Source organism: Portunus trituberculatus, chromosome 19 (assembly GCF_017591435.1).
Source record: "Portunus trituberculatus isolate SZX2019 chromosome 19, ASM1759143v1, whole genome shotgun sequence".
Taxonomy (NCBI): Eukaryota; Metazoa; Arthropoda; class Malacostraca; order Decapoda; family Portunidae; genus Portunus; species Portunus trituberculatus.
The window spans coordinates 14,618,090-14,636,917 of record NC_059273.1 but is presented as its reverse complement, the minus strand read 5'-3'; the positions used below and the strand labels follow the sequence as shown (position 1 = coordinate 14,636,917).

The 18,828-nt window shown below is 45.9% G+C and overlaps 2 protein-coding genes across 2 annotated transcripts in view; both read left to right on the top strand.

The window, feature by feature from the left end:
- The first annotated feature begins 826 nt into the window (after positions 1-826).
- LOC123506318 lies at positions 827-16,733 on the top strand. The gene is made up of 2 exons (XM_045258286.1): positions 827-898; positions 15,563-16,733. Exons 1-2 carry the CDS (start codon positions 896-898, stop codon positions 16,730-16,732), a joined length of 1,173 nt encoding a protein of 390 aa, XP_045114221.1. The 5' UTR covers positions 827-895; the 3' UTR covers position 16,733.
- A 398-nt stretch (positions 16,734-17,131) lies between these two features.
- Positions 17,132-18,828, top strand: part of LOC123506317 (leucine-rich repeat extensin-like protein 3) — a 2,860-nt gene continuing 1,163 nt past the window's right edge. Inside the window, exons 1-4 of the mRNA XM_045258285.1 lie at positions 17,132-17,267; positions 17,394-17,528; positions 17,670-17,866; positions 18,098-18,828. The exon at positions 18,098-18,828 is cut by the window's right edge and continues 1,163 nt beyond it. Coding sequence (XP_045114220.1) covers positions 17,487-17,528; positions 17,670-17,866; positions 18,098-18,828 — 970 coding nt within the window. The 5' untranslated portion in view covers positions 17,132-17,267; positions 17,394-17,486. The remainder of the gene's footprint in view (positions 17,268-17,393; positions 17,529-17,669; positions 17,867-18,097) is intronic.

The following is an 18,828-nucleotide window of genomic DNA, read 5'->3' as shown; positions in this document are numbered from 1 at the left end:
ATGGGCGTTCGCCGCAACAGCCCGCGGCTACTCTCGTGAGTACCCAGTAGCGGCTGGTTGTTTCTAGGGGTGGAAAGCTGCCTGGCGGGTACTGTGAGCCGCAGCGCCAGATGTGCTACCACCCTCGTTCCCCTCTAAGGGAGAGGTTTTGTGACGGAACTGTTGCTTTTTAATGGCCAGGTACGTCATCAAATATGCAAAATGTGGCTTACCGCAACGACTCTTACGTAATAGTCACGATAAGCAAAGAAAAGGAAAGGAAAACTACATTCTTTTATTTTTGAAGTGAGGAAAATGTTGATTTCCGGATCGCCATTGACAGGTCAGAAGTTTGTGAAGCAGAACACTTTGATGCCTTGCTCACCTCCATATTCCGGCATCACATCCACGACTTGCATGAAGACGGCTTCACGTGTTGTGGTGAGGGAGGTGGCACGCTGCATGGCTCAGAGAGATCAATGACCACGCTTCATTGTAATGCCATGACTCTGACGGTCACGAGCTGGCGGTACGGACAATAAAACTTCTCACGACCACAGCTTTAATTGCCAAGAGGAAACGTCCCCCATATAAAACGGACGATCAGGACATAACGCGCGTCTCCTGCCTCCTCCAATTGACGCTGATTTATGCATGCATTTATACATATATGGCGCTACGCTGTTGCTGAGTTCACTGTTTCTAGGCTTCTCGGCCTTCGTAGATTTCCCAACGCAAAACCACACGTGCGCTGGATGTAAGGAGGGGACGCAGAGGAGGGGGGAAACTTTCGGCAAGGTATATAAGGAGGCGGCAACACCTGAAGGAACATTAATAGACCTTCACGTGCGCGGGAAGGACGTGCTGGCCCTTTGGTGCGACGCCCACGGCACGGCAGCGACGGCACGTGGCGGTCATGGTGAGTTCGTCATATGCACGTCTTGTTTATTGTTCACAATCGCCACTTCCACAGTACATAAAGGCAACGTGAAGGTAAGAAAAGATCTGTGAGGCGTCTGATGTCCTCTAATGCAGATGCTGACGCTGAGGACACCAAATTCTTTCTCGCCACATCACAAGAGGAAGAGAAGATCAATTTCATGTGTTTAGAGAGTTCATGTGACAAGAATCGAAGCCTTGGTCTTACTTCGCACGACCTACTTACTTACAGACAAAACTGTGCCGAGGGTGCGTGCTTAAGAACCTGAGGCGCTGTGTGTGTGTGTGTGTGTGTGTGTGTGTGTGTGTGTGTGTGTGTGTGTGTGTGTGTGTGTGTGTCTGTTTATTTCTTCATACTAAGACAACACTACGCAGTCTTAGTTCACCATGACTGCGCAGTATAGCCAGAGCCAGTGCGCCAGTTCCTTACGGGCTATGAGTCAGTCAGAGGCTCAGGAACCGTGGAATAATCATCGCCGTCATAATGACAAAGGCGGCGACAACGAGAGAAACTTTTTAATACCCGGTGCTGTGGCGGTGGCCAAGCATTTCACTTGAGTCCCTTACCTTTCCTGTACTTTCTTTGGCCTATTTCTCCTCGCACACCCCCACCACTGCCGCTCCGACCCCCTACTTAGCACACCCAAACACTGCAAGAGGGACGCCAGACGGTGAAAGCGGCTCAGGGGGTTCCCATTAACCCCACCGGGCTTTTAGAACGTCCTTCATGCATCCATCACTCAGACTAGAGTCCCATACAAGACGAAATGGAGATGAAAGGAAAAGGGTAAAGGGAAGAAAGGGAGAGACGGTTGGTTTTAAAGAGTGTTATTAATTTCATAGTTGTGTTTCTGTGTTACATTATTAGCAGAGCGTGCAAGCCATAGGTCACTACGTGTTATACATTATTTAGATCAAAATATAGGTCAGATGAGCTGCCTATATAGATGTCAGATACTCCTACAGTCACTCTGATGAAGACCCAATAAAGGAAAAACTACATAAACATACATAAAAGAAAGCATAAAAAGCAAGTCGTTTACGTTGGAAATTGTGAACGAAAAGAAAGCAGGAACTGGAGACGAAAAGAAATAAAGTAAAACAATCCACGATACAACGAAAAGAAAAAAAGAAAAGAATAGAATGAAAAACAACACCAGCAACACACGCTATCCATCACTTCCCTGGCGCTTACAACACGCGCAAACAGACAACAAATAAACCACTACGACAAAGGACTGACTGACTTTACAACACGCATAACCTAGCAAATGAAGACCTCCTGAGTGGCTACACTGTACAAGTCGGGAAAATAAAGGAAGACTCGAACTACGTAGTGAGAAGTGAAACCTACACTCCGCCAAGCCATTCATCTCTATTCTGTTGGATCACCACTTCCTCTACCCACTTCCTCCTCTATTACCCACCAGAGAGAGAGAGAGAGAGAGAGAGAGAGAGAGAGAGAGTGTGTGTGTGTGTGTGTGTGTGTGTGTGTGTGTGTGTGTGTGTGTGTGTGTGTGTGTGTGTGTGTGTGTGTGTGTGTCAGTGCCGTAAGTATAAGCCTCCTCAGCATCTCCGCCACGAGGTAAACAAGCTGACGGTCGCTGGCAGTACTAAATAAACACGTGGCCGCCGCGCGTGGTGAGGAAACAACTGACTCATTTCATTGTGAGGTAATGTAAACTTGCTGACAAGAAGGAGTGTTTGGTGGAAAGCTACTCTGTGTGTGTGTGTGTGTGTGTGTGTGTGTGTGTGTGTGTGTGTGTGTGTGTGAGAGAGAGAGAGAGAGAGAGAGAGAGAGAGAGAGAGAGAGAGAGAGAGAGAGAGAGAGAGAGAGAGAGAGAGAGAGACCGGAGACCTATGCAGTGATACTACCCAAAGAAATCTCCAAAAGAGTTTCTCACAGTTAAAGTCTCAAATTAAAAGTCAGGTAAAACAGTGTCAATATACAGGAAGAAAAGAGTCTAATGCGCTTCTTTCAACACTTACACCTGCCACGAGGAACGAAATAGTTACACCTTGCACACGCCTCCACAAAAAAAAGTAATTAAAAAGACACCTTTAACTCACCAATTTTTGACCAAAATTCAGAACATTCATAAAAAAATATAGGAATAGAACAATAATAATAACAACAATAATAACAATAATAATGATAATAATAGTAATGATAATAAAAAACAATAATATCTACAAATTCTGCATGTATTAACACACACACACACACACACACACACACACACACACACACACACACACACACACACCGCGTAGTGTAGTGGTTAACACGCTCGACTCACCAATCGAGAGGGCCGGGTTCGAATCCCGGTAAGCGGCGGGGCAAATGGGCAAGTCTCTTAATGTGTGGCCCCTGTTCACCTAGCAGTAAATAGGTACGGGATGTAACTCGAGGGGTTGTGGCCTCGCTTTCCCGGTGTGTGGAGTCTGTTATGTGGTCTCAGTTCTACCTGAAGATCGGTGTATGAGCTCTGAGCTCGCTCCGTAATGGGGAAGACTGGCTGGGTGACCAGCAGACGACCGAGGTGAATCACACACACACACACACACACACACACACACACACACACACACACACACACACACCACAACTTAATTCAACACACGCCGTTAAATCTCTTACTCACATTACCACTTTCAGCTCACGACTCACAACATTCACAAAACAACAATTACCGTTATTCATAACTTCAAGTCTACACTTTACTCAACATTGTAAAGGAGTCCTCCCACACACTTCTAGGCGAGTTTGGAGAATGACAGTCATAAAAACCCACCGAGGTGCGCGTTTCTTTCTTCAATTTTGTTTTTACTGCTACAGCCGTTCTACATTCTCGTCTCCTTGACCCTCGGAAGTAAAGAACACTCACGCAGAAATATAAAATGACTATAACGTTATCCAGGTGACTGCTATTATATATTTAGTTGAGGAGGAGGAGGAGGAGGACGAGGAGGAGGAGGAGGAGGAGGAGGAGGAGGAGGAGGAGGAGGAGGAGGAGGAGGAGGAGGAGGAGGAGGAGGAGGAGGAGGAGGAAGAAGAAGAGAAGGAGGAGGAGAAGGAGGAGGAGGAAGAAGAGGAGGAGAGGAGGAGGAGGAGGAGGAGGAAGAGGAAGAGGAGGAGGAGGAGGAACACAAATGAATGAAGAACAAACACCACTAGACCTGTTCATTATTACGGAGCTGTTTGCGTGAAGCTGACTAGCATAAACTGAGAGAAATAGGAGAAAATCAGAGAAGAATAAGAACAAAGAGAAGGAGGAGAAAGAGAAAGGAAAGGAAAAGAGGAAGAGGAGTAGGTGAAGTATTTGATCCTTGGCTAACATTATCAAACCAAATCCCAATTAACACTCCATCGAAGTCTGACATTAGCCAGCATAACTCGTACCCAAAAGCCATTTAATAGAAGGGCACCGGGTGAAAACAGCAGTTCCTTAGGTGCTGTAATGAGGCCCAAGTGCACCCTACTTGCCGAGAAAAGCAGGCGTCATTAGCGTGTCCAGCGTGATGTATGAATGCCTCGCAACACGCTGGTGAAAGCTGGTGATGAGCAGGTGGTGGTGGTGGTGGCGGTGGTGAGGTGGATGAGTGAGGTGTGTAGAATGATGATTGCTAGTGGTCATAGTAATACTGGTTTGTGGTTGTGTTAATGAGTAGATGAAACGTGAATCTATGAATGAACAGGAAAAAAGACTATACTATAAATTTAAAACAGTAATTTATTTGGATCATAACATCGATAACAAAACAAAGCTATGTTTTGAAATGCTTCATTCTTTCATGTGAGTTATTTTCGAAGCCACGAAGATGACTAACCAAGTTTTCATAGTTTATTTTCCTTTTGATGAAGCAGAATCTTCGTCAAACTTTTATTTTTTATGTAGAGGGGAAAACTGGTCAAGGGCAACAACAAATTGAAAAAAAGGCCCACTTGCTTGCCAGTTCCCTTAAAGATCATGAGTTACCCAAAATTCAGAGACAAATGTCTTGAAACCTCCTTCTTAAAAAAAGTCAAGTCGTAGGAAGATGGAAATACAGAAGAAGGCAGGGAGTTCCAGAGTTTACCAGAGAAAGGTATGAATGATTGAGAGAACTGGTTAACTCTTGTATCCGTAGAACCATGAAAACATCCTTGAAAGGCACAATTATACCCTTCAATACATCTGCTAGCACTCCAAACACGATCTTTAAACGTTTAAACACACGCTCTAAAGACACATCCTACACAATGATTGAAACTAAACGCTTACTCCATCCATGTACTCAAAGCCGTGGACTATCGCAGGAGTTGGGAGCGAGGAGAGAGTAATGGCCTCTGACATCTGCTGGAAGGCGTACCAGATGACAGAAGCAGAAGGAAGTTTTAGGCTGTTCAACGTTGCCTGAAGGAAAAGACATGAGGAGTTGTTCGTTGCGAAAGAGAGGCGTACGTGTATAGCAGTGACTGATGGTGACGGGAGGGCGTGGCGTTCATAGTATGAGTAGTGACTGTTTTCAATTGAGTTACAGCACCACAACGTCACAACACTGAGGTCATATGCCGTTGACTATAGGGTGAGATTAAAAATAGCTGTCTTATCTAACTCCGAGGCTACTTTGACTCTTCATTTAAGAAAGAGGAACGAAGGGGAGGTGAACGGCAGTGAAAAATGGAGAGTGAACGGAAGAATATTGCAATAACATTAAGGAATATGACAGAAAAAAATAAAAAGAAGACATAAAAGTAAACGAGAAATTAGATGTATACACGAAAATAATGCAAAAAACACAAGCAAGGAGGAGAAGGATGAGAATAAAGGAAAAAGGGAAAATGGGAAAAAATACGAATATAGTATAAAGGAAGCAAGTCACTGAGCACCCAAACACCACCAGAAAAGAAACACCACCACCACCACCACCACCCTGCCCTTTCCCAAACTCTTGCTCAAGTGTTAATTGGAAAGCCACGTGAAAATAACAAATTGTGCATAAGAAATAGATGCTTACACTGTTTTCCTATTTTTTTGTACGTGAGAGAGAGAGAGAGAGAGAGAGAGAGAGAGAGAGAGAGAGAGAGAGAGAGAGAGAGAGAGAGAGAGAGAGAGAGAGAGAGAGAGAGAGAGAGAGAGAGAGAGAGAGAGAGAGAAAGAGAGAGAGGTAAAAAAAAGAAAAGCGAAAACAAATGCCTTTTTACCTTTTCAAATTCTAGAAGGCTACAATTTTTTCCTCTTTGCGGCGTGGACGTGTGCGAATATATTATCTTTTAGAGTAAATTAGGTCATTCATAAGAGAGATGAGATAAGGAGAGTACGTGATTTGAGGTGGGTTCTACAAATATAACTTCTCCCGTAAGAAAATTTGAATAACAGAGCTAGATGATAGAGATAACACACCTTTCTAATCATCACTCACAGGCGCGCTTACTCATTTACTCAGACGCATCACATATTTCAACATCGTAAGCTGGATTTAAGTGACCTACATTCTTCTTTCCTTTCCTACCACGAGCTTTCTCTCTCGGGGAATGCAAAGAGTAGAGCCGCGTTAGTTGTTTGGCTTCATGCATGTGTGAGCGTGAGTATGGGGCAATTTGGGGAAAGGGAACGCTTCTATTGGTCTCACAAACTAACAACTCAAGTCTAAATTGGCCACATGCAGAAGTTTATGGAGTTGATGGAGCGGTCTTGTCTCTCCAAACTATACTTCTATTTTTTCTCGTGTCCATTCAGGGTGTTCTTTCTCCTTGAATCTCTAACTAACACCTTGCTTACTTGCTTTCTCTCTCTCTCTCTCTCTCTCTCTCTCTCTCTCTCTCTCTCTCTCTCTCTCTCCATATCTAACTAAGCCCTGTTCTCCTCCAATTCTCTCCTCACAAGCATCCCCATCCTTACAATGCCTTCCCTAATACACGCATTTTTTCCCCTAGTCTTCCTTTCTTTCCCTGCCTCGCGCCATCAGTCTCCAGCCTACCTCCCTCAGTCCCAGCCACTACCAATCGTGACGCACGGTTATCACGGAGGAAGGAAGTCAAACACACTCATTAAAGCGTCATTATCATAAGTGTGCAATTTTCATTCTCTCTCAAACGCTGTGCTGTCAAATTCATGTGGATAGTTGATGTGTGTTTTTGTTTTATATGTAAATTACCTTCCTGTCAGCTGTCCTTTGGTTTCACTGACTCGTGTATTATTAGTCTGTCTTGATCTACGTATGAAGAAAAAAGAATAATGAGTAGCACAATTTTTTTTTCTTCTTCTCTCATGACTATAGTTTTTTTTCTTTCTTTTTTTCGATAGTGTTGTTTAGTTTAAGTAGTGGTCGTGGTGTGAGTGTGAGCGTGTAGCGTAAGGAAGTGTGGGTTACTGAGCAGAGGGTGTAGCGTGTGGGGTGTTGTGGGGGATGCATGTTTGCAGTCTAAAGAGAAGGTATGTTTTCATCGTCATCAACACCTCCTGCTCCTTCTTTCACGCATCCATAACCACACAAATACACACACACACACACACACACACACACACACACACACACACACACACACACACACACACACATTCACGTAGTGTAGAGGTTAGAACGCTCGACTCACAATCGAGAGGGCCGGGTTCAAGTCCCGGAGCAGCAATTAAGGCAAATGGGCAAGCCTCTTAATGTGTGGCCCCTGTTTACCTAGCAGTAAATAGGTACGGGATGTAACTCGAGGGGTTGTGGCCTCGCTTTCCCGGTGTGTGGAGTGTGTTGTGGTCTCAGTCCTACCCGAAGATCGGTCTATTAGCTCTGAGCTCGCTCCGTAATGGGGAACACTGACTGTGTGATCTGCTGGCGACCGAGGTGAATTACACACACTCACACACACACACACACCCGGTAGCTCAGTGGTTACAGCGCTGGCTTCACAAGCCAGAGGACCGGGGTTCGATTCCCCGGCTGGGTGGAAATATTTGGGTGTGTCTCCTTTCACGTGTAGCCCCTGTTCACCTAGCAGTGAGTAGGTACGGGATGTAAATCGAGGAATTGTGACCTTGTTGTCCCGGTGTGTGGTGTGTGCCTGGTCTCAGGCCTATCCGAAGATCGGAAATAATGAACTCTGAGCTCGTTCCGTAGGGTAACGTCTGGCTGTCTCGTCAGAGACTGCAGCAGATCAGTGAAACACACACATTATAAGAGTTAATCCTTCACGTTTTCTTTCATCTATTGGCATTATTTTTTTAAGGGTAACATTTCTATTTTCCACTCTCTCTCTCTCTCTCTCTCTCTCTCTCTCTCTCTCTCTCTCTCTCTCTCTCTCTCTCTGGTAATGGTAACTCAAAACCTTTCAAACTCTAAGATATCGAAGCTCTGTCTTGAAACTAATGGTACGTTATCAATCTATCACAAAGTTGTCACCAAGCATTACTGAGCGGCACCAATGTCAGGTAAGGGTGTCGCAGTGACCCCATGGCCTTCAAACACCAACGTGACGGAAAGATAAGGACGAGGGAATTAAAACGTATCAAATGCTTGTAATCCCTCGGCCTCGCTCCTGACACTGACATGAAAGCACACACACACACACACACACACACACACACACACACACACACACACACACACACACACACACACACACACACACACACGTACCAGCTCCTGAAATGAATTAATAATGGTATTGTTGGTCTATGTCTCTTTTATGGCTACAGTTTTGAGTAGGAGTCATTTCCACCCCCCTGTTTCATCATACTGTCATCTGTCAGACTTCCAATGGGAACCTGTTTAATTAATTGGTTGAGTCTTTCGGTTCTCTCTCTCTCTCTCTCTCTCTCTCTCTCTCTCTCTCTCTCTCTCTCTCTCTCTCTCTCTCTCTCTCTCTCGTGTGTGTGTGTGTGTGTGTGTGTGTGTGTGTGTGTGTGTCTCTCTCTCTCTCTCTCTCTCTCTCTCTCTCTCTCTCTCTCTCTCTCTCTCTCTCTCTCTCTCTCTCTCTGTGTGTGTGTGTGTGTGTGTGTGTGTGTGTGTGTGTGTGTGTGTGTGTGTGTGTGTGTGTGTGTGTGTGTGTGTGTGTGTGTGTGTGTGTGTGTGTGTGTGTGTGTGTGTGTGTGTGTGTGTGTGTGTGTGTGTGTGTGTGTGTGTGTGTGTGTGTGTGTGTGTGTGTGTGTGTGTGTGTGTGTGTGTGTGTGTGTGTGTGTGTGTGTGTGTGTGTGTGTGTGTGTGTGTGTGTGTGTGTGTGTGTGTGTGTGTGTGTGTGTGTGTGTGTGTGTGTGTGTGTGTGTGTGTGTGTGTGTTTGTCGTGAAAGGAGGGGATGTGTTATCGTGTTTATTAATGTACGTCAGTCTTTCATTTCATATACAGTATTGAGGAAAGTCCTTTAGAAATTGCCAGCGAGGTTCCTTGCGTGCATGACTCACTGCCTCTGCTCAGTGTAACAGTGGCGGTGCATGGGAAAGCTTTCAGCCCTCACCATCCACTTACCATCCTGTCACTATCCTCCCATCACCACCACCTTCTTCATTATCTTCTTTTTTTTTTATCATATCTGTAACATTATTATTTCGACTTTCTCTCTCTCTCTCTCTCTCTCTCTCTCTCTCTCTCTCTCTCTCTCTCTCTCTCTCTCTCTCTCTCTCTCTCTCTCTCTCTCTCTCTCTCTCTCGTTTTCCATTTCCATTTCACTCTCCTTTCTTTCATCTCTTATCATCATCATCATCATCATCATCATCATTAATACCCTCATCATCATCTTCTTTTCCTCCTTCTCTATTCCATTATGCTTCTTGTTTTCCAATTAATTTTCATTATACACTCCTCCTTCACCTCCTCCTCCTCCTCCTCTTCCTCCTCCTCCTCCTCCTCCTCCTCGGGCTCCTGTCTCTCTTCTCCGTAGCTAGTTAGAAGTAGTTACCAAACAGCCTTGAACGAACAACGAACTAATCATAATAAAAAAAAGGGAAAAAAATCTCCAGACAACGAAACTCTGACTACAGACCGCCATTCGAAAAATAACACACACACACACACACACACACACACACACACACACACACACACACACACACACACACAAAAGCCAAAATGAGAGAGAAAAAAAGAAAAGAATAAAGAAAATGTAACTCCCATTTTTATAGCTTCCCGTATCAATGACAGATTTGCGTAATGGTCGCTATTATTATGATTCAGCATCAGTGCATTGTTCTCTGCTATACGTGGCTTGCCCGGGAGCGCTGACCCTCTCTTCCTGACGGCCCCCAGGGTGAAAGGATGCGTAGGGGAGGATGAAAAGGGTTAAACCAGACTGCGAGAGAAACATGTAAGGTAAGAGACAGCTGTAGAAGAATAAAGACTGATAAAAGTAATAAGATGCGTTTAGGGTTTATAGCAGACAGGGAGAGAAATACGTAAGGTGAAAGACAGTTGTAGAAAATAAAGATTGATACAAGTGAAAAGATGTATAGGGGAAGATGCACATTGCTTTCTTCTTCCTCTCATCCCTATTCTGTCCAACTCTCTAACGCAAGAGTTAACCAGTACTCTCAATCATTCATACCTTTCACTGGTAAACTCTGGAACTTCCTGCCTGCTTCTGTATTTCCGCCTTCCAACGACTTGTCTTCTTTTAAGAGGGAGGTATCAAGACATTTGCTCCCTAATTTTGGCTGACGCTTTTCTATCTTCTAGAGAACCAGCACCCAAGTGGGCCTTTTTTCAGATATTATTTCGCCCTTGGCTGGCACTCTCTCCTACATAAAGAAAAAAAAAAGACTGGGAGAGAAACATGTAGAGACCAATAAAAGTGAATACAGATTAATATATGTAGGCTGAAATTTTTAATTTTGGGTGTAAATGCTGGGAAAGGTGAGATAGGGTGAATTAGAAGACACTGGGAGAGGAAGGTATAGGGTGAGAGTGATTGAGAGGTGGATGAAGAGTGAAGCATGAGAGAAAACGGTATGAAACAAGAGCAATTTAGGGTGATAAATAGTGTAATAATAAGAGAAACACCAATAGAATGAAAGGAGTTAGTGGACAGGGTGAGGAGAATAACGCTGTAGGGTGATGGAAACTAATGCAGAGGAAAGGTAAAGATCTTCCTCCCTCGGGTGAACTAAGGTGAAAATTTCCCTTTCCAACAATTACCATATCACCACAACCACACCACAACGCTCATTACTACGCGGTCCTTCTTCCCATCTTCCTCTTCATCACACTGTCTTCCTCATCACCATTACTACATCTTCGCGGCTCTTCTTTCCATCTTTCTCATAACCACTGTCATATCTTCGCGCCTCTTCTTCCTATCTTCCTCTTCACCACACTGTCTCCCTCATCACCATCATCCTATCTTTGTGGTTCTTCTTTCCATCTTCCTCTTCATCACACTGTCTTCCTTATCATCATTATTTCATTTTCACGGTTCTCTTTTTCCATCTTCCTATTCATCAACCCTGTCTTCCTTATCATCATTATTTCACTTTCACTGTTCTTTTTTTCCATCTTCCTCTTCATCATCCTATCTTCCTCTTCATCATTATCCCATCTTCGTAACCCTCCTCACAACATTTTACTGATCTTTCCTTCTTCTTCATCTTTTTTTATTTTCCTCATCATCTTTACGTAGTTTTCTCTCTATCTTCTCCTTTATCTTCATCATCACCCTATCTTCATAATCCTCCTCGTTATCACATTTTACTTATTTTCCCTTCTTCTTCTTCATTTTCATCTCTCTAATCTTTATCTTTCTTATCTTGCTTATCAACTCCTAATCCCTGTTTTTCCTTATCAGTGATACAGATGGAAGGAAGGCACCGTTAATCCGCCTTTATTATCAACTTCTTTTTTTTTCCCAGTGAGAGATTTAGTATTGGGTAAGGGGATTAGAAACCTTCCTCACCTATTTACTAAAGAAAAGGTGTGTTAAAGAAGGATTTTGTTAGCTCTCCTCCTCCTCCTCCTCCTCCTCCACCTCTTCTTTTTCCTCCTCCTCCTCCTCCTCCTCCTCCTCCTCCTCCTCCTCCTCCTCCTCCTCCTCCTCCTCCTCCTCCTCCTCCTTCTCTCCTTATTTTAATCAGTAATATAAGTACACCATTCCTAATGTGTGTGTGTGTGTGTGTGTGTGTGTGTGTGTGTGTGTGTGTGTGTGTGTGTGTGTGTGTGTGTGTGTGTGTGTGTGTGTGTGTGTGTGTGTGTGTGTGTGTGTGTGTGTGTGTGTGTGTGTGTAGGTCAAAGTGAAAGTAATTAACGAAGGCAGATAAGATAATTAGTGATGATAACGTGGCAGTAGACAGTTATGATGATAAGTTAGGTGATTATGACGGCTATTTCAATTACCTTCCAAAAATGACCTAAAAATATGCTACACTGAAAACTGGCATGTGGGACTGCAGCGTGACAGACAAAAGCGTTGAATAAAAATGCTCTCTCTATTCTTTCAAGTGCATTAAGCGACTCAAATATATTCACACACTCACTAAATGTATCACTCTCAATATTTATCCAACAAACGATCGTGTTACAATTGAAAAACACACCCACCGACGCGCGCACACACACACACACACACACACACACACACACACACACACACACACACACACACACACACACACACACACACACACACACACACACACAGTGCATAAACCTGAAAGCACAATCAGGAGAAAGTGTGGAGCGAGTAAGTAAAAGGTTTCCAACAGCACATTAACAAGAACGGACAGCTGACAATACCTCCTGCTCCTCCCCAGCCCTTTCCTCTCTCCCTTGGTGGGTCTGCGGGAGGGAGAGAGGAAAGAGAGATAGAGAGAGCGGGAAGGGAGTTGGGGAGTGGGGAGTATATCAGGACGAGAGTTTAAAGAAAAAAGATGCCTGGGGTGCCTGGAAGGAGCAGTTGTCATCTGTCACATCGCCAGCAGCAAGTGGGAAAGAAGAACTGAGTAAGCAATAGTGTTGTTTCTAGTTTCCTCTATTGCTTTAAGGAGATTAGCTGTCGCTGCATCAGATATCCGGAGGGCGTAGAGGAAGGCGGCGGCTAGTGAAGGGGAAAGTGAAGCTTGGCGGTGGCGTCTCGAGATGAAGGAAAGGACCACCTGGCGCTACTCGGCCCACCTCTTAGACCCTGTCATTACCGCCGCTTAGTTACCGCACATGTTAATAAAGGAAAGGTATCAGCAAACCACAATTTCTCTTGACTTTCGCTAGTGGGCGGGATGGCATAAGCAAGTATAGCCGCCTCGCCCAGTCCCTTGCCTTCCTTTGTCGTGAACGAGGGTCCTGCTGCGGCCCGGGACATGGAAGACTGCTGGCACACACTCAAGGTAACCCAGCCACACGTCACCCAGCATCACCTTGTTGCTGTGTGGTGCTGTGCCTCGTCCTGCTGGTTCTGTGGTGTGATCAAGGGCAGGTGTTGTGCAAGAAACGCTCGGTTCAGTAAGGAGTTCCCAGTGATGGTGGACGAGTAACGAGACTAATGTAAATGTGGATTGTTTAATGGTTGACTCGTCTATACCTTAACTCTCTCGACATTAATGGAAGAATGATGCACTTTTTTATCTACTGGTGACTACAAGCTGCTATTTACTGGTGTTATGTTCCGTGATGATCAATGGTGTGTGATTTATTCAAAGTAGAAACAGACTGGCTTCATATCGAGTGCTTCCTTCTTAACCCACCAACAAAATTAGAATGGTGTAGAATGCAGTAAACGAAAACTGTAAGAAGTGTATAAGGAATAAAGCTTCCATAACCTGTTTATTTCCTTCAGTACCATGACGCGTTTCCATATTCATTCTGCTTACTGTTTGGTGATTTATACAGCTTCAGTGGGTGACTAAAATAATGAACACTTTGGCTATCAATCTTGACCTCGAGAAAACCTTCCTAATGTGTTGTAGTATTGAAGGAGATAAGAATAAATTATGCATTCAAAATATCACACAGTACCAATTAATGTAGGTATCTCTTAATATTTTGTTGCTGTTTATGGATTCTCTTCATACGGAAAATACACACTAAGAAATTCACCACACGTACCATAATTCCCTCCTGTATGTTGCAGCACCATTACATCAGTCAACCAAATCAATTCTTTAACCACCAAGTCAGTCAGTCAGTCAGTCAATCAATGTTCATATGTTCCAGCAAGCAACGAGAGAATAGTGATGCTATTTGAAGCCATCTTAACGTAATCCTTACTTGTTATACTTGCCTACTTGCAATGAATTAATCAGTCCAATCGATCATTCTCTCAGTCAGTCCATCAGTGTTCATGTACGCTACCAGTGACGAGCGAATGGCGGTGCAGTTTGAAGGCTTTTCACCGCAATGCTTACGTTATTGATTCAAGCGCCGCAGGAATGAGGGCAAGTGCTTCGATAACGTAACGCTTCTGCCGATCAATTTCCTGAGGGTGACAAGCGAAAAATAGTGCGGTGCCTCACTCTTACACCGTGTCTAGTTCCTATCTGGGTCAGTATTTCGGTTAGTAGGACTCGCTACTGAGGAACAATAGGCTCGCTCTCACGGCTGGAATCTCCAGTACCTGCTCACTCAGCCCGCCACAAGTAATGCCTATGACGATTATGACACTTCTACACCGCACCTTTACTATTTTCCAAAGGCTCCACTTAAAGTTACACAGGTTTTCAAACAGATTTCAATGATTATAATGAGAGATTAAAATGATTCTTACATCATCAAAAGGAGAAACAGTCTTGATAACTCAGCTACTCATTTGTGGCCTTCGAAAACAATCGTGGTGAGAGAGCAAAGCGTTTCTGCATGATTACGGACCTTAGACAACGCAGGGTGGTCAGTCAGCAGCGAGTAACCATGTGAGGCCAGGGAAGGTGAGAGAGTCAGTGCGATACCAGCACGGGAAAAAATCAAACGTCACTAACGCGGCATAACTATACATAAACTTTCACCACGTACTCGTAACTAGAGGAAGTGTGACTCAAAAATTTATGCATCCACAGATAATATTCTTTACACAAATTTTCAATCTAAGGCTTTTACTTTCTTGTGGCAGTTCGTTAGTATTTCGTTTTCTCAAGTACTTATATTTACGCAAGGTGGAGGGAGGCTAAGAGGAAGATGGGAAAGAAAGCACCATGTAAGGAAAACGCTACTTCCTATAGAGCACAGTCAGACAAATCTCGACGTCATCTTGTTGCATAAAAATGATGAAACAGCGCCATTAGATGCCGTTCGTGCGTGTAACTCCGTGGCGCGACGTGGTTTGGTGTGCGTCAGGTGGTGAGGGGAGGCAAATATTAAGGACTGACCACTTTACACTTTCCTTGCCGGCCATATGGTAGGTTAGAGTTAGACGGAGGCGGCGGCGTGTCTGGGTGGCGGTGTGGCTGGGCGGCGGCGGTATGGCTGGGCGGCGGTGTCATCCATTAATTCTCTCTGTTCCTCCTATGCAGAGCTTCTCACTGCATCTCCCTTCCTGCATCGCCGTCCTCTTCCTACATTTTTTCTTTTTTTTTATTTTGTACGTAGATGGAGATGGTGTTTCAAAGCTGCTAATGTGTTACTAAAACATGAAATGAAAAGTATGAATTCAGCATATGTCCTCAATAGAAATTAAGAGTAATGAAAGTGTTTTCTTGATCCATTGTCGACGTCTGCCTCCCTGATTGGTGCGGCCACTAATGGTGCTGTCTTTGTTCTCAGGAGAATCGGTGGAAAGTGGCGGGCGCGGCGATGGTTGTGGCGGCGGTGCTGGCGGTGGGGGCAGCAGCGCAGCACCAGCTCTCCAACACCTCCCTCGCCATCAGCGTGCCTCTGCAGGAGCTCGTCGCAGCGGCTTCCTCGAATCGCTTCAGCTCTCTGGCCCAGGTCTCTCAGGGCGCCAGTAGTGCCGAGGGAGTCCAGGAGGTAGCTTTGGACTCCGCGTCAAATGAAGCATTTCGCCTCACACCTATCAAGCTCTCTCAGACAGGCCCTGTTGACTTCACTGACGGGGCCTCGGAGGTCCCTGGCACGCTCAACCTGGACGCCGATGATCCGTTTTTTATTGTGGATGGCACGTCTGGCAGCAGGTCGCCCGGGGGTGATGCTGCCACACTTAGTGAGGCTAACACTACTGAGGAGCCTTCCTTGGCTACAGTGATCCCACTTGACGTAGCAGACCTTCAAGCCCAACACCAAACATCAAGTACAGCTGATGATTTGAGTCAGAATACCTCACTGCCCGACGACGTGAACACTATTGAAGACTCCGGGGAGCCAGGGAACAGGGACGCCAAGACTAGTGAAGGTGTCCTAACGGTCAGTGGGAACGAGCCCGTCCTGCCACCTCTCACCGAGGACTTCGTAGCGCAAGCTGAGCAGTTCTTTGACGGTGCGTCAGGCAACGTGATTCCGAAATCCTCAATCGTAAACACACCTTCCCTTGAGGACGAGTTAGAGGGTCCAGCAGACTTTTCTCAGGCGGACGATCCCATACCAACCGAGACTGTTGATACGGAATTATCCACAGGCGTCATCAATGAAGACGCACTAATAACTGAACCCTCTCCTACAGTCTTCCAGGTTGGCTTTGAAACACCAATAGAAGACGCAGAACCTGGGTCAGTTACTGATCCCGTATTTGCCGAGGTATCTCCAGCTAACCTGTCACCTGCTCCAAAGCCCGTCAGAATATCTTTAGACGACTCAGCACTTGTTCCCATTCCTGAAAAAATCATTCTAGAGGGATCAGTTCCCGATCACCTTAATAACGAAGTGCCGGAAGAGATAGCACCTAAAAAGGAAGGGAACCGCAAGCCATGCGTGCCCCTGAGACAGTACTCGAGACAAGCAATGTGGATTCCGGGCTGCAGGAAATTGTTGACACAATAGAGTCTTTTGGAGATGATATTCATGTTGAGCCTCACGTAGATGTTCAGATTCCAGGCACCGAACGCACTATGGCGGACCCGGAAGGCTCCCTCCTAGAGCCAGCTGGTACTGCCGCCATTCCAACAGTGGAGGCTGCTGCTCACATACAGCTGCCACCCCTGGGACTCAGGACAGACTGGTGATTGAATTTAATGTCCAGTCGCCGCCACCTGGGACACAGGATATACTCGTAACTGAACAGACTCCTCAGCCGCCGCTTCCTGTGTCACAGGACAGACTCGTGACTGAGTTAAATGATCGGTCGCCGCTCTTGGGGACTGAAGAAAGCCTTGTGACTGAAGCTGCAGCCCTGACAATTACTGCTGACTCTGGCAGCCTTTCAGAGGCTCAGTTTGGACCTCACCCAATAAGCGGAGACACAGTGCTGCTCGTGGAGGGCCTTCCTGAGGGGGATGGCAGTGCGCCCGAAGACACAGCCGATCCTTTTGCTCCAGAAATTGAAAATTTCAATCTTGATCCACCAATAGACGCTCAGGTAAGGCATGACATCTTGCACATTTACTGAATTATACTCGATACCTTGAACATGTAATGCACGAACCTGACAATGGACAACTTTCAGTTAACTCTGACTCATGGCACTGGTGTGGTCTCTTCACAGGAGCTGGCCAACGTGCCTGAGTGGATCGCTGATGATCCTGTCTCTGGCGTGATCTTCGACCATTCAAAGGTCAACCAAGACCCGGTGCTGCCCATGGACGATGTAAAGGAGTTCTTTGTGGCCGAGGACCCCCAGGTGAGTCCTTGAGGTGATTGATCTCTCCTGAGTGCCCTTGGTGTTACAGACGAAGCTCAGCTACTGGAAGGATTTTTTTCTCAAGGACACAAAGCTCAGCCTGCTTAGATATTCCAACTTATAGGCTTATTGTACTTGCAGGCAGAGAACCAGGAAAAGACAGCACCCGTGGCGAGCGTGACGGAGGTGAAGCAGCAGCTACAGGAAGATGAGGTGCATATTGCTGCGCTGCCAGACGCAGTGCCCTTCAGCCCCGCCAAGGTGCACCTCTCCCCAGAGATGCATGACGCCGTGAGGGACGCCATACAAGCTCAAATCGCTGCCATGGACGGCTTTGGGTGAGATAAAACCTCTGTGTTCCAGTAACGTTTTATCAGCTTTTCATCCAGTTACTTTCTATCGTGTATAGAATGTTTCTTTTAAATTACTATTGAAGCACGTACTCTGCTTTGAAACTCTTAAGACATGAGTTAAATACTGCATCTAATAAAACAATGAACCCATTATAAGTCATTGGCAATCAGGTATGACTCTCCCTCGAGCCTCAATGTTGTTTTGTTTCCTTCTAGACTGAAGATGCCAGTAGAGGTAGAAACTGCTCCTCCTGCACAGCCACCACCACCACCACCACCACCACCACCTCCTTCTTTTCCATCCCCACCACCACCATCACCTCCTTCTTTTCCATCACCACCACCACCACCACCTCCTCCTCCTCCTCCTTCTTTTCCATCACCACCATCACCACCGGCTCCTACTTTTGACTTCACTCCAAATCTTGCTCCAGCCTTGAGTCCTAACCCTCCCCCAGAAAAACTCACCCCAGCACCCGCCCCAGCACCCGCACCAGCACCTGCACCCACACCAGCACCAGTTCGTCGTCCAGCACCCAAGCCTAGCAACAGACCACCACCAGTCAAGATTCAGGAGGCACCAGCACCACCACCACCAACACCTGTCTTTGAGTCATCCTACCTTTCTACTCCCGCCCCTCCCCCAGTTATACACACTACAGCAGCATCTAAGCCAGCACGACCAGCTTACCGGCCAAGACCTAAGCCAACCCGACCAACTTATGCTCCGCCACCTAAGCCAACCCGCCAACTTATACTCCTCCACCTAAGCCAACCCGCCCAAGTTATGCTCCAACACCTAAGCCAACCCGCCCAACTTATGCTCCACCCCCCAAGCCAACCCGCCCAAGTTATGCTCCACCATCTAAGCCAACCCGCCCAAGTTATGCTCCAACACCTAAGCCAACCCGCCCAACTTACCGCCCAAGACCTAAACCAACCCAGCC